This window comes from Protomyctophum bolini (genome assembly GCF_963924005.1).
Source record: "Protomyctophum bolini genome assembly, chromosome: 15".
NCBI classification, from domain to species: domain Eukaryota; kingdom Metazoa; phylum Chordata; class Actinopteri; order Myctophiformes; family Myctophidae; genus Protomyctophum; species Protomyctophum bolini.
In genome coordinates, this window is record NC_137876.1 from 15,215 (window position 1) to 30,392 (window position 15,178).

At 44.3% G+C, this 15,178-nt stretch overlaps 1 protein-coding gene across 1 annotated transcript; it reads right to left on the reverse strand.

Annotated features, from left to right (window-relative positions):
• Positions 1-15,129, reverse strand: LOC308329163 (uncharacterized protein). The gene is made up of 12 exons (XM_080783366.1): positions 15,112-15,129; positions 14,581-14,660; positions 13,744-13,817; positions 8,745-8,946; positions 7,659-7,755; positions 6,622-6,763; positions 5,732-5,900; positions 4,818-4,892; positions 4,307-4,493; positions 3,732-3,964; positions 3,105-3,233; positions 1-431 (listed from the first exon to the last, which is right to left on the reverse strand). Exons 2-12 carry the CDS (start codon positions 14,584-14,586, stop codon positions 162-164), a joined length of 1,584 nt encoding a protein of 527 aa, XP_080639492.1. The 5' UTR covers positions 14,587-14,660; positions 15,112-15,129; the 3' UTR covers positions 1-161.
• Between the last annotated feature and the right edge of the window lie 49 nt (positions 15,130-15,178).

Consider the following 15,178-nt stretch of genomic DNA (forward strand, 5'->3'; position numbering starts at 1 on the left):
CCCATTTACCACTTTTATAGCAGGGATTACTATCAGAATAAAACCCATTCAACACCTTTACTGAACAGCTAACTCTATAGGAGTGATTGATATCACAACAAAGAGCTTTAACCTTTTAACAAACACCGCGTTGCAACAACCAAAATGTACTCAAACTAAAATTAAACCAACAGCGCGCGGCGGGAGCCTCCGATGGTCATGTGGAAGCGGTGACCCTTGCCCAGGCCGCGGCTCTTCTTGCCCGCGGACGTCAGGCCGCGCATCTCGCGGTGCTTGTGCACCGCCTTGGTGATCCACTGGGTGTCGGGGTTGCGACGGATGGCCTTGTGGAACGTGTCGATCAGGATCACCTCGAAGAACTTGTAGGTGGAGTCTTCTCCCACCCAGGAGTTGAGCACGTGCAGGCCGCCGCAGTGACGCCCGGCACGCACCTGTTGGAGGAGAGGAAAAGTACAGTGTGAGTTACGACCAATGAGAGGACAGGAAAAACAGTGTCAGTTATACCTCTCATGGAATAAATAAAACATTTAATCTCAAGACCGATAACGTAATGAGGTTTTAGGCCGACCAGCTGAAGAACTCATGACATTTTGTGTGAGACCATTCGTGTTTCTGAGAGATGTTTCTATTCTATTGCTATCACGTCAAATACTCTTTCATCTTAAAATAACTAATGACCGAAAATATAGCTGATCTACAAGCTAGATCTGCCGTTCTCGCTGCGCAGCAGCATGGAGTCACAGAAGACCTGCTGGTTTTCTCTGGAATCCAAATGAGTGAAATCAGTCGTGGCGAATGAGAACTGTAATCCATGCAAGGATGGATAAAATCTTTCAAAGCCTATCCTTTTATCAATGCCTAAGGAAGATAGGATTACAAAAACACCTCATCAGCAGCCCTCTACAACCAGCTAGTGCTGCACAATTAATCTGATTGAGATTGAGATCTAGATTAATTTCTAAATGTGAGCCAGAATGGTGCAGCACTGGTTGGCTGTCCAATTAATTTAGTTATTCTTGTATGTATTAATGTAGTAGTTATGACTCCAGGTGGCACATTTCTTTATGTAGTAATGTTTAGCAAATACAGTGCAGCCATGCAACCAGCACGCCCCGATACGAAGAAATACACAATGTCAATTACACTTCTATAGGAAGACAGGAATAATACTGTCAGTTACACTTCTATAGGAAGACAGGAAAAATACTGTCAGTTACACTTCTATAGGAAGACAGGAAAAATACTGTCAGTTACACTTCTATAGGAAGACAGGAAAAATACTGTCAGTTACACTTCTATAGGAAGACAGGAAAAATACTGTCAGTTACACTTCTTTAGGAAGACAGGAAAAATACTGTCAGTTACACTTCTATAGGAAGACAGGAAAAATACTGTCAGTTACACTTCTATAGGAAGACAGGAGAAATACTGTCAGTTACACTTCTATAGGAAGACAGGAAAAATACTGTCAGTTACACTTCTATAGGAAGACAGGAAAAATACTGTCAAACACCTTGACATGAACCTTCTACAACCAGCACGCTCCTATAGAACCACAGGAATAACACAGAATGTCAGTTACTCTTGCCCACCACGGGCTCTGTGCACAACCAGCCCCACACAGACAGTCCCATGGGCTCTGTACACAACCAGCCCCATACAGACAGTCCCATGGGCTCTGTGCACAACCAGCCCCACACAGACAGTCCCATGGGCTCTGTGGACAACCAGCCCCACACAGACAGTCCCATGGGCTCTGTACACAACCAGCCCCACACAGACAGTCCCATGGGCTCTGTGCACAACCAGCCCCACACAGACAGTCCCATGGGCTCTGTGCACAACCAGCCCCACACAGACAGTCCCATGGGCTCTGTGCACAACCAGCCCCCACAGCAACAGTCCCATGGGCTCTGTGCACAACCAGTCCCCACAGCAACAGTCCCCTGCACTCCAGCTTCAGAGCCATTCAAATAAAGCTATGGGAAAATGAAGCCAACGGGAAATGGAATACTTTTCATCGGTTCAATATTCATAACACCTTATTAAAGCACTTCCACAAAAACTAAATCTACAAATCTAATCTCATCTGCAAAAGTAGCAAAAGCTGAAATTCTACAAGCTCACACTGTCAAAATGTGACACACTGAGCTTGTAGATCCGCTATAGAAATAGAAATTTGAAGATTAGTTTAGTGACCAGCAGCAGCGATTTGACTGAAGGTCAGCTCGTAGCCACAATTAAACCACTACCTTTTATTTCCCCAACGTTTTGACACAATACAGGTTTATATAATGTAGAATATAAGAACTATATTCTGTCGAAACGTGTGCAACAGTTTTACACCATTCTCCTACATCACAGGCTGCTGTTCCATCGTGTTATGCTGCGTTCACACAGGCAGATATAAAGCTCTGTATATTTGTAAACCAGCTCAATGTTTTGTAACTTTGCATCTTCATGTCGATGGCTTCCAATTTCCATTAAAAATGAGCCGCAGTTTTGCAAGTTGCAACTCTAGATATTCTTTTATAATGGATGAATCAATTCTTCACCCCTGTGTCAATCATCTAATGTGATCCTGGGCTCTACACACCCTCCGCCAACCTGGGGAGAGCAACGGACTTAACTCAACAGAGAGAGAGAGACAACACTAACATAGCACTACTGAAATAATTAAACGTGTGGTAACCTGAAAGTGACACGCACGCACACACGCACGCATGTCACACAATGCCACAAACCCGTTGAATAGTACTAGAAGTACGTCTAACGCCACGCGTTGACGCAGAAACCTGTGGCCTGTAGAATGATGTTACCATAGGTGTCTCACAGGAGTTTCATAATCCTAGGGTCACCTCATTCGACAGGGCACGTGTCCGACTCCGTGGTGGCATTGTGTAGGAGCGTGGTGCGTGGAGTTCTCTCAATTATATATATAGATATACCTGGTGGCCCCCTCCAGTGAGGCCTCAAACACATTGAATAGTATCTACCTGGTGGCCCCCGGCCCCTCCAGTGAGGCCTCAAACACATTGAATAGTATCTACCTGGTGGCCCCCGGCCCCTCCAGTGAGGCCTCAAACACATTGAATAGTATCTACCTGGTGGCCCCCGGCCCCTCCAGTGAGGCCTCGAACACAGCGTGGTGGAGCTGCATGGTCTGGGGTGTGAAGGTGACCACTGCAAAGGCGTGCCGGAGACAGATCAAACACTTCCAGACTGCGGGACGACTGTAGAGAAGAACGGACAACTTTAAGAAGCTGCTACCCCTAAAGAAATCCACTTAATATACCCACCAGTAGGATAACAGCCCCGAAGCCAAACAATGTGACTGCATTGGATAATATCTCATAAAGCTCTCTGTCTAATGGATGATTTGTACTGGTGTCTCACACAGAAAATAGCTGTTCTACAAGGTCCAGCTTGTAGATTTTTTATTTTCAGTGCGAGACACGGTGTGCAACCATCTATGAAGACCTGGAATGCATCTCTGTCACCTTAGCTTTTAACCACTTTTAACCATTATTTTTTAAAACTTAAGCTAACGAAAAATAGCAGATCTACAAGCTCGTAGATCTGCTATTGTTTTTGAAAAATCATGAAAATGTGGCGCAAGTCTTTCACAGCAAACGTTTTTAACTCAAATCTTTGCTTCTGGGGGTCCCTGACACAAACTTAGAAGACATTTTGTAGAATCTGGTCTCAGGTCTCAATGGCTTACGCCCTACCTTTGTATTGAGCGGCTTGATGGCGAGGCTGAGCAGGCAGGGCACCTTGCCACTGTTGGTGAGCTTGAAGCGGGCCTGGGCCGAGCGACCCACCAGAACATTGTTGAAGATGAAGCGGTTGTCGTCCAGGGCGTAGATACCTTCGGCGCTGCGGAACTCCTCCGAGGTCAGCAGGCTGCTACTACGACACAGACGGTGTTCCTCAAAGATAGAGCCCAGGTCTCCCCCGATCCCTGGAGAAGCAGAGAGAGAGAGAATTTTTTAATTTTAAATAAAGAATGTTTTAAACATATATATTAATGTTATACTATCTGTAAACAATTGTAAGTATTGCCTTTGTTAAATGTTAAATGTTTGTCTGTGTCGGACCCCAGGAAGACTAGCTTTTGTCAAGGCAAAAGCTAATGGGGATCCTAATAAACAATAAAATCTTAGTGTTTGCCAATTATTTGGGGGCCCACTCGCAGCCCACGTGTTGAATACGTGAGAATAACTTGACACAGCAGTATAGCACTACACACACACACACACACACACACACACACACACACACACACACACACACACACACACACCTGGCACGCAGACTTCAGCCACCAGTCTGTAAGGGATGCCCCCAGGCTGGTCCTTTGGGTCCCGGTCACTGATGTCCACGGACAGACACTCGCTCCAGTCGCCCACCTGCTCCGCCCCACTGGCCAAAGAGCATTGATCACGCCTCCAGGTCTTTAGTTTACTCAAGTTAGGGAATAAGACCTGATACTTAAGACACGCAAAATACAGCCCAATAAGTGATGAGACCTTTTTTTTTGCAAAAACAAAAACGGAAAAGATCTGTTTATAAAAATACCCGCCTGTATACAGTACGTGTGGACAAAGCCTAAATCTTTGCGTTGATTGATCGAGACAAAAAGACAGAGGATGTTCACATCGATTCAAATCAAACATTTGAATGACAATTATTTTATATATACAAAATGTTCTCATTTGAATGAGGGACACATAACAAATTATACGTAGGCTACTAATACTACAAAAACTGGTGTCAGTGATGCCATATTGATCCCCAAAACAACGTGCGCTGACCTGGAGAAGACTGACTGGATGGAAACCTTGACTGGAATGATGGCTATGGTCTCTCCTTTCTCCCCCATGCTTGGCTCAATCACCTGCAGAAGAGAACGTTTGAACACAAGCTCATACAGTAGTACAGGCATGGGATTCAACACAAATAAACGGCACTTGATGGAACCACCAACTTTTATTTCTTCCTTCATTTTTTCTGTGCCACGAGAGTGGCAGCAGAGTGTAGGTAAACCCTGCCAGGGGTTTTTGCCTCTATTTGGTCATCTTAATTTTCGGTTTCCCGGCCTGGAGACTACCATTGTAATGATCGGCTATTATTAACGTTAGCTCACGTCGTAGTTTCAGAGATACGAGGCATTGAAAATCCTACTTTGACTGGTAAAGGGGCGGGGGGACGAATACGTAGCTGGCAGATAACGTCTCATACACTGGCGTATTCAAATGTTTTGGACTGGTAATGGATATAGATTCAGAATGTAACGATGCGTGGTGACCGTGTATGCCCTTTTCTCTCCCTGATTTTGGGCGGGAACCTTTTGGTGTTTTAAGGATTCTGTTCTACTTTAGGTATTGAAAAATAGCAGATCTACAAGCTCACCGAGCACCAAGTGGTGCGCTCCGAGCTTGTAGGTCTGCTATTTTTGAAAAGTCGTGAAAATGTGGCGCAAGTCTTTGAATATATATTTCAGAGATTTGTACTAAAATATTGGCTTCTGGGGGGTCCCTGGAACTACATGGGGGTCCGTGGCCCAATAGAGATAATTCTGGGGGTCCTTCACATGAAAAAGGTTGAGCACCACTGACATAGAAACATGGGTTTTTCAGAAAAATGTTAGGATTTAGAAGCCTTTTTTATCGACCTCAGTCCAAAATGGGTTAAAACATTGACCATCAGCAACATAATAAATTCAAACCTGGCACCGCAGAACAGGCTGATCTTTGAGCGAGACCTCCTTGTGGTGCTTGAAGAGAACCTGCACTGCCGTGGACCTCTCTGTGGGCATCAGGGTGCCGTGAAGGGGCGTAACGGTGAAGATGGAGGCCCAGTTTGGCTGAGACGGGTCTGTTCGCTCTAAAGTGAATCTGGTGCAGAACAAAATATCCAGTCAAAAATCAGACAAATCAAATCGAACTGAGCGGTGCAGTGTGTGTGTGTGTGTGTGTGTGTGTGTGTGTGTGTGTGTGTGTGTCAAGCACTCGCCCCTGGACCAGACCAATCTGTGGGTCGTGCAGGGTCACATTTTTCATGGATCCCTTAATTTAGTTTTGTATTATTATAATTTCAAAACATTTTCAAAAAAACATTCACAAAAAGTATTTTCATGGATAAAAAAAAAAAATTAAACTTTTTTTCATTAATTGAATGAATGTTTAATTTAAGCTTATTCACTTTGTGGATACAGGTGCATCATGTTATTGACTGTTCCAACTCACTTGTCTTTCTGACCACTGGCATAATGCCCAACGTCAGCTTCTTAAGTCTGCCTTTGCGGCAGATTCTGGCAATGCTTTTCAATGGGAACGGAGCGGTAAAGAGGTTAAAACCCTCTGCTCAAAGAAAAATGAAGCCTTTAAGAGTGGCAACAAAGAGGCTTTTAAATTAGCCAGGTATGACTTTTGAGCATGCTGTGAAAAAAGCTGAAGCCAAATATAATGACATGACCGTGCATATAAGTCTGCAAGACAAACTACGTGCCAACGACACCAAGGGCGTTTGGCAAGGGATGCAAATCATCACAGCGTATAAAGGCAGCCGCCGAGCTCCCTGATAGATTGAACCAATTCTATTGTAGATTCGACATGCCCAGCGATGTCCATCCCAGTGAAACAGCAGTTAGTATAGATTCTCACCTTCTGCAGGATGCAGAAGGTGATTGCCGACCCCTCCCACCCTGCCTGCTCTCTTTTCGCACCCCCTGCCCTCAGGTAAGAGACCGCTGCAGTCTCTAAAGTGCAATAACTCGCGCTTTAAAAATAGCACTTATCCCGAGGCTGTGCACCTCCTGAATGCTGACCCTCTTTTCGCTCGCACTTTACAGCGTGAAGCTGCTTTGTAATACGACAAACTGCGATGAATTTATTTATTCAACATGAATTGTAACATTTTGCATTCTACTTATTTATTGGTCCCCCTCATATGATGTTTGTACTTTTGTATCTTGTTCTACTGTCTGAATATGTGTCTTTTTGTATGTCTGTTTTAGTGCACTGAAACAAATTCCAATCAACTCTGTTGACATGGCAATAAAATCTTGAATCTTGAATCTTGTCCCCATTGAAAAGTAGTGTCAGAATCCGGTATAAAGGCAGAATTAAAGATTGATGTGACTGCACCCTAAAGGACAAATTTTAAGCCCAAATAATATTATGTGTGTACAGCGTGACCAGAGCATAGCAAGTGTTTAAGTATGATCTTTAATGTTCTCGGGGGTCAACAAAAAAGCCATTGCTCGCCTACAAATAGTACAAAATTATGCAGCGAGACTGCTGACAAACACGAGGAGGCGTGGAACACATCACTCCAATAGAATTGATTTTAAGATTTTATTGACAACTTTGACAACTACCTACATCTCGGCCATGCTAAAGCCATACAACCCAGCGTGTACCCTCAGATCGTTGGGTAGGGGTCTCCTGACTCCCATAAAAAACAAACTCGTCACCATGGGTGACCGGCCTTCGCAGCCACCATATCTGTGGAACGCCCTACCCCAGAACCTGAGGCTCTTTTTAAATCACTGTTAAAAACCCATCTGTTGTTCTGTTCACAAAGGCTTTCCCCTAGATTTATTTTATTGTTTTTGCTATGTGGTGTTGTTTTATTTTATTGCTTCTGTGTACTGTGTACTGCAGGTACTAAGGCGATGTCCAGAGCTACAGCAATGATCTGCATGTTCTCAGTGTGCACGATCCCAAGAATGTTCTCCATATCTGACACCTGAGGCACAATATGCACACGCACACGCACACACACGCACACACACACACATTAATGAAATTACCTATTTGTATCTACCTTTAAGGTGGTTGCACACTGAAGCGTTTTGCCGATCCGAAAGTAGTAGGCTATCACTAGCTGTCAGCCTGTCGCCAACACCCCACTACTAGACAGCCGCAGAAAACGGATAAAAGATCGACCCCCGTCCGAACAAAAAACTTTATATACTGTAGGACAAAATATTCGGCGGCAGTGTGCAAACGCGATTGACATAAAGTAAGGTTGTTTTTTATTTGTTTACGTCCTATGAAATTCAAGCCGATATTCATCCAAAAAAAACCCAGTGTGCAAACACCTTTAGAGTGTTATTCAATGAAAAAAGATGCCATGTATTTATTACCAAAGTTTTTTTGGTAATACATTATTTTGGGAGCATTCAAAACGGTGTGCAGACTCCCTCCTTCTATTTAGTTCATACACGGGCAACTGGCGGGCGGGGGACACTTGCGCCCCCCCCACCTTCACTCAATGTGGCCCTCAGGTTAATTAATATCAGAATACTGATATATTATTGATTTTCAAAAATGGCCCGCTTTTAATTACTTCAGTCTAAATTAGTAGCTTAATGAGTAGAATTAAAATGTTAGTATTTTTTATGGCCAATGTATTAACCTATGGACGGTTGCACAGATACTCCCACATGTATTTTGTGAGTCGCACAGATGAAGTTATGGAGCATTTGCGTCCAAAATGTGCACAATTCTGAGCTCTGGCTTGAGAAAACTCATGACCTTTGCAACCTGTGATGTTGTGAGCTTGTAGATTAGCTGTTGTGAGTTTATCGATTAGCTGTTGTGAGCATGTAGATTAGCTGTTTTCGCCGAAGCGAGCACTTCTCCCCAAAAGCATGTTTTTGCAACAAACGTTTGAAATTTCCGCATTTGCGGCGCCCCCTAACACGTACATGTACTAACCTAACATGTACTAACCTTGCTGTAATAGAACCCATAGGCCAGGACAGCGCCTGTCCCGGCCAGCAGTCCTTCAAGGGCATGCCTCCAGGTGGTGACGCTGTGGTTCCACTGGTACTGTTGTTGACCTCCTGACCTGTGGTTGTGCTGCTCAGTGCTGCCCCTGCTGGAGTGGAGGTCTGCTGCAGCCCAGGCGCCGGGAGCCAGACGTACGGGATTTCTAGGGGGACACACACAACACCTTTAAGTCCAGGGGTCTTTGGGGGTTCCAGGGGGGTCCCCAGTAGTTAACACACAACACCTTTAAGTCTAGGGGTCTTTGGGGGTTCCAGGGGGGTCCCCAGTAGTTAACACACAACACCTTTAAGTCTAGGGGTCTTTGGGGGTTCCAGGGGGGTCCCCAGTAGTTAACACACAACACCTTTAAGTCCAGGGGTCCTTGGGGGTTCCAGGGGGTCCCCAGGAATAGTAGTTAACACACACCACCATGGGACATTTAACATATTGATGACAGTTTGCAGAACGGGTTCATTTCAAACTAAATCAAGTCAACACAAAAACTGTTATTGTTGACGCTCCACTACAATGGTTTACAACACGGTCCACCATGTTCAATTCATCACATTTACAAATATACACTTTGAGCTCAGACTTTACGGGGGCCAGTGTGGAATTGCAGCCATCTGTAGGTTCAGTTTTTTTTTTTTTTTATATATATATTTTTTATCCCACGATTTTGTAACCCATTTTTCACCCCTGTGTCAATCATCTACTGTGAACCTGGGCTCTACACACCCTCCGCCAACCTGGGGAGAGCAACGGACTTGAACTCATGCTTCCTTCATGCCTGAGTGTCCAAGTTGCTCCTTTTACACCTGACAGGGGGGAGATTCCCTGGTTGGACGTATAGCGCGTGGAAGGAACACGTTATTCCAACCAGTTCCTTTCCCCTCCATCAGGCGGGGGGGGAGGCAGTTTAGAGACCAGGATTACTGCATGTTTTTGTGAGGGTACCTACCCTAGGAGAAGGTTCAGTTTTGAAGGAGTCTAGGGATTCAAATGTTCTTTTTTCTTTGTGGCTTTAGTCTTTTTTCTTTTTTTCTTTTTTTTTGAATAGAGGGATAGGGTGACAGTAGGGGGAGAGATAAGGGGGGGGGGGAGCCACGGTGCCTGGACCGCTGAGCCACGGCCCATGCCGGGATTCACATGTCTTAATGGCTGTTGGTAGGGCGTTCCACACTTTAGTGGCAGCGGGCGGCTGTGGCTCAGGAGGTAGAGCAGGTCGTCCAATGATCCCTGGGTCGGCGGTTCGAATCCCGGCTCCTCCTCCTGTCCACATGTCAAAGTGTCCTTGAGCAAGACACTGAACCCCACCCTGCCTCCAATGAGTCGGTCGGTGTGAGCTCGCCACCGTCGGTGTGTGAATGTGTGAAGTGAGGACGCTGGCGTCGACTGTTCACCGCTTCACCTCCCAATGAATGCGCTTTGAGCACTTGGAAAAGCGCTATAAAAATGCAATTCATTATTTATTATTATAGGAGCGAAATAAATGTAGTCCCTTGTTTCAGCAGAATCTGGGTTTGTTGAATTTCCTTTGTTCTCAAAGGCCCGTTTTCCACAAGCTCACAATGTGCTTGTAGATCTGCTATTTTCAGCAAGTGTAAAATGACTTATACTGGATCTCTTGTCCACTAGTATCCTCATAACATTTTAGTAGTTCTGCTATTTTTCAATAGCTAAAGAGTGACCAAACAGTAAAGTAATAAAAGGGACGATAACAGTCAGTAATTCAGAAGCTGGTCTGATAAAACATTTAGGAGAAGTTCCTATTTTGCTCCTGTTGTGAGATAATGATTAACTTCACCAATAGCTAACCTGAGACTGGCTGTATTTCACACACTGAGTCAATCTAGACTAGAGGATGTCCTTGTATCAACTCTGACCTTTGGGCAGGTCATTCATCGCGTGACTAAAATGCACGTTACTGTGTGTGGATCACAGGACAACACTGTGGTGACCAGATGTCCCGCTTAGCGTGGGACAGTCCCTCATTTACAATACTTTCCAGGCGTCCCACAAATTGAGACCCTAGCTGTCCCACATTGTGACTGACAGGCATCAGTGTTCACATTGAGACCCTGTCTGTCCCACATTGTGACTGACAGGCATCAGTGTTCACATTGAGACCCTGTCTGTCCCACATTGTGACTGACAGGCATCAGTGTTCACATTGAGACCCTGTCTGTCCCACATTGTGACTGACAGGCATCAGTGTTCACATTGAGACCCTGTCTGTCCCACATTGTGACTGACAGGCATCAGTGTTCACATTGAGACCCTGTCTGTCCCACATTGTGACTGACAGGCATCAGTGTTCGCATTGAGACCCTGTCTGTCCCACATTGTGACTGACAGGCATCAGTGTTCGCATTGAGACCCTGTCTGTCCCACATTGTGACTGACCGGCATCAGTGTTCGCATTGAGACCCTGTCTGTCCCACATTGTGACTGACAGGCATCAGTGTTCGCATTGAGACCCTGTCTGTCCCACATTGTGACTGACAGGCATCAGTGTTCACATTGAGACCCTGTCTGTCCCACATTGTGACTGACAGGCATCAGTGTTCGCATTGAGACCTTGTCTGTCCCACATTGTGACTGACAGACATCAGTGTTCGCATTGAGACCCTGTCTGTCCCACATTGTGACTGACAGGCATCAGTGTTCGCATTGAGACCCTGTCTGTCCCACATTGTGACTGACAGGCATCAGTGTTCGCATTGAGACCCTGTCTGTCCCACATTGTGACTGACAGGCATCAGTGTTCGCATTGAGACCCTGTCTGTCCCACATTGTGACTGACAGGCATCAGTGTTCAAATGCCCTAATAGTTAGTCCCCTAATAGTTGTCTTTCTGTTGTAAAGGACTCTCATTCTCTCTTTTCCTGCATTATATATTTTTAAGCCTATGAGAAATATCCCCTAAACTTTAGGGCCTAAAGGGCCTAGGCTATACTACCAAGACGGCTATCTCACCCATGACCAAAATTAGCATTTTTAAACAAAATGTGAGACTCCAGAATGGATTAATAACACAATGATAGTCCTATGGTTGAATATGACATTATGGAATTAAATATCAATTTGTCTCACACAAATGAACAGTTTGGTTCTGGGGTTCTGTTCACCCTAGACAACACATACTGTACTGTAATGAACAGTTTGGTTCTGGGGTTCTGTTCACCCTAGACAACACATACTGTACTGTAATGAACAGTTTGGTTCTGGGGTTCTGTTCACCCTAGACAACACATACTGTACATCATCATAATCATTTTTTCGACCGCGGTCGAGATCATGGATTTCACAATATCACGCCAGACTTTCCGGTCCTTCATTCGCCATCCCCAGTTCCTGCTTTACTGATGCATAAAGACACCAGACCGTCAGATTCAATGGCAACTACAGCTCTAACAGGACTGTGTCCACCGGGGCACCACAAGGATCTGTCATCTCACCAGTCCTGTTTACCCTGTACACAGATGACTGCAGCAGCCCAGACCCTGACATGCTATTCATCAAATACTCAGATGACACGGTTATTGTCGATACCACCAACACCAATAACCGCATCATTGGGGTAATGGACTATTTTGCTGAGTGGTGCAATAACAACTTCCTGGACCTAAACCCCAGCAAAACTAAGGAGTTGCTGGTGGACTTTAGGCAGGGCCCGCCCACTCCACCTCCGGCCCTAGAGATAAATGGCCAGGCAATAGAATGTGTCGAAGAGTATAAATACCTCGGCACCACCATCGACCATAAGCTCACATTCAAGACCAACGCAGAGAACATTCACTCCAAGTGTCAACAAAGGCTGTTCTTCCTCAGGAAGATGAGGAAGCTTCAGGTCCGACCATCGATCCTGCAGGCCTTCTACAAGTCCTTTGTAGAATCCATAATGACCTTCAACATCACATCATGGTTTGGTGTGATGCGTGCCATCAACCGGAACCCTCTCGACAGGGTGGTTAGGATCAGCGGCAAGATCATTGGGAGGGACCAGGAGTCACTCAGCAGCATCCATAAAAAACGGACAATAAAGAAGGCCTCTCAAATAGTTGAGGACAACACACACACCCTCCATAACCACTACCAACTAATGCCCTCAGGCCGGCGATACAGAGCATCAAAACTCACTAAAAGGGGCTCAGCTAGCTTTGTGCCCACCTCCATCAGACTCTTAGGCTGAACCCCCCCCCCCCTCCTCGTTGGAATCCCTAACAACAACCCCCCCCCTTCCACCTGATGGACTATAGTGAACGCATAGGTTGCATACAGTAAATATTTAGATTTTTAATTATTAGTACTTATAGAACAGATTTTTTTATATATTATGCTTTTAAGTAGTTCCTCTTAAAAAGTCGTTTTTATGATCTTTTATATAGTATCTGTGTTTGTGTGTACTGTGATCTCTGTTGTTGTCTTTACCACTGCACAAAAGAAGTTTCCGAAAGGAAAAATAAAGTTCTTTGAAGTTGAAGATGCATGTGTCCCTATAGCGATGACATCATGTGTCCCTATAGCGATGACATCATGTGTTCCTATAGCGATGACATCAGGGAACGACAGTTTTCTACCTCTGGTCTGCTTCGAGACAGGACTCCAGAGAAGAAGGGAAGATATAACCTCATTGTCAGCTCTGTAGCGGTGGCCGGAAAACTGTGTTCTTCTGGATCGGACCAGTGAAGAAACACGGGGAAGGTTGCAGAATATTAGATTAGTCGATGGGTGGCTCTTCCAAGACAGATTTTGCGCTCTCATTAGAAGGCGGGTGTAAGTGCCATTTCTCTAGTACACATACAATTATATAACAGCCCCCTTTATTACCTTTGTATAAGTCTGACAAGACAGAGTCAACGGCTGACGAGACTGGGACCACAAAGTCCCAGTCTCGTCAGCCGTTGACTCTGTCTGTCTGTCTGTCTGTCTGTCTGTCTGTATAATGTTACTGTACCTGTGTGTATTGTTGAGTGGTCCCAGTCTTGTCAGCCGTTGACAGTGTCTGAGACGCAGCATTGCATTGGTGTTCTGGAGGAGGAAAGACACAGTAAGTAGTAGTAGTAGTAGTAGTAGCAGTAGTAGTAGTAGTAGTAGTAGACCTAGGGTTAGGTGTTCTGGAGGAGGAAAGACACAGTAGTGAGATAAGATACAGATAAGATACAGTAGAATAAAGAACTGCACATGGAATAAATGTTTATTAGAATTATTTAACCTTTGCTTTGAGACCAATAGGGTTTAAAGCTGCCAAAATTCAAATGAAAAAACGGAATGTAAATTGAAATAATCATTTTCAGATCATCAACGCATTTCTTGAGACAAAAATAAATCTAAAATATTAATTATTCTAATTATTTATTCTAATCCACAATAAGACCTGGTGAACAACTAGAGCTATCAGTATCAGCCACATCCTCATTTACCACCTGCTGGAATCATTTAGCTTATCAATTAAATCACTTGCTACTAAAGCTTAGTCCTGATAACAAACACCACAACGTACGGCTATAAAAGCTATAAATGATATCCTGTCACAGTAAATAATTTTATCCCACGGGATACATTTAATATTAATATATTTAACAGGCCACTCTTATGATATGGATAATGTAATTAGTATTATTATCACAACGATACACAGACAGTAGCTACTGAAGACACTGGTTCTCAAACCTCCTCATGTCATATGAGGAGGAACGCTATAGAGTTATAGAATGTTGTTAAGAATTCATGTTCATTTTCATATTCAAATATTAAGCTTGAGTATGTATAATATTTCAGTCCCTGACCGCACTCTCATTGGGCTGCAGTTCCCCTGAGTCTGGGTGTACAGCGATGATCTTCTGGTCCTCTTCACAAATCCTCCATTGGAACCTATAGCAAATGTCAATAAAGGCCATTAAGCAGAATAAGCACTGGCGCTCTACAGTGGTGGTAAGTAACTAAATACATTTGCATAAGTACTGCACACAATTTTTAGTTATTTTTTACTTTATGTGAGTATTTCCAATCTCCGACCAATAATTTTACTTCTACTCTATACATCTCAGATACAAATATTGCATTTTTACTACATTTATTTGACAGCTTTAGGTCACACAATTGTGAAAGATGTTTACATACATTTGAAAACTTGAAATGAGACATTTTGCATAAAGAGTACTTTCTACTTTTGGTACATTTTATACCAATACTTTTACTTGTAACAGTTCTATATTGGTAGCCTACTTTTACTCTCAAGTACAAAATGTGAGTACTTTTTGTTTCCCACCAATGGTGCTCTATACATCTTTACTGATACGGTGTATAAAATCCAACCACGGACCTCAGAGGCAGGCAGCTGAGGTTCCTGATGGAATGGGAGCGCTGCGACTGGGAGCCCACCGCTGTGG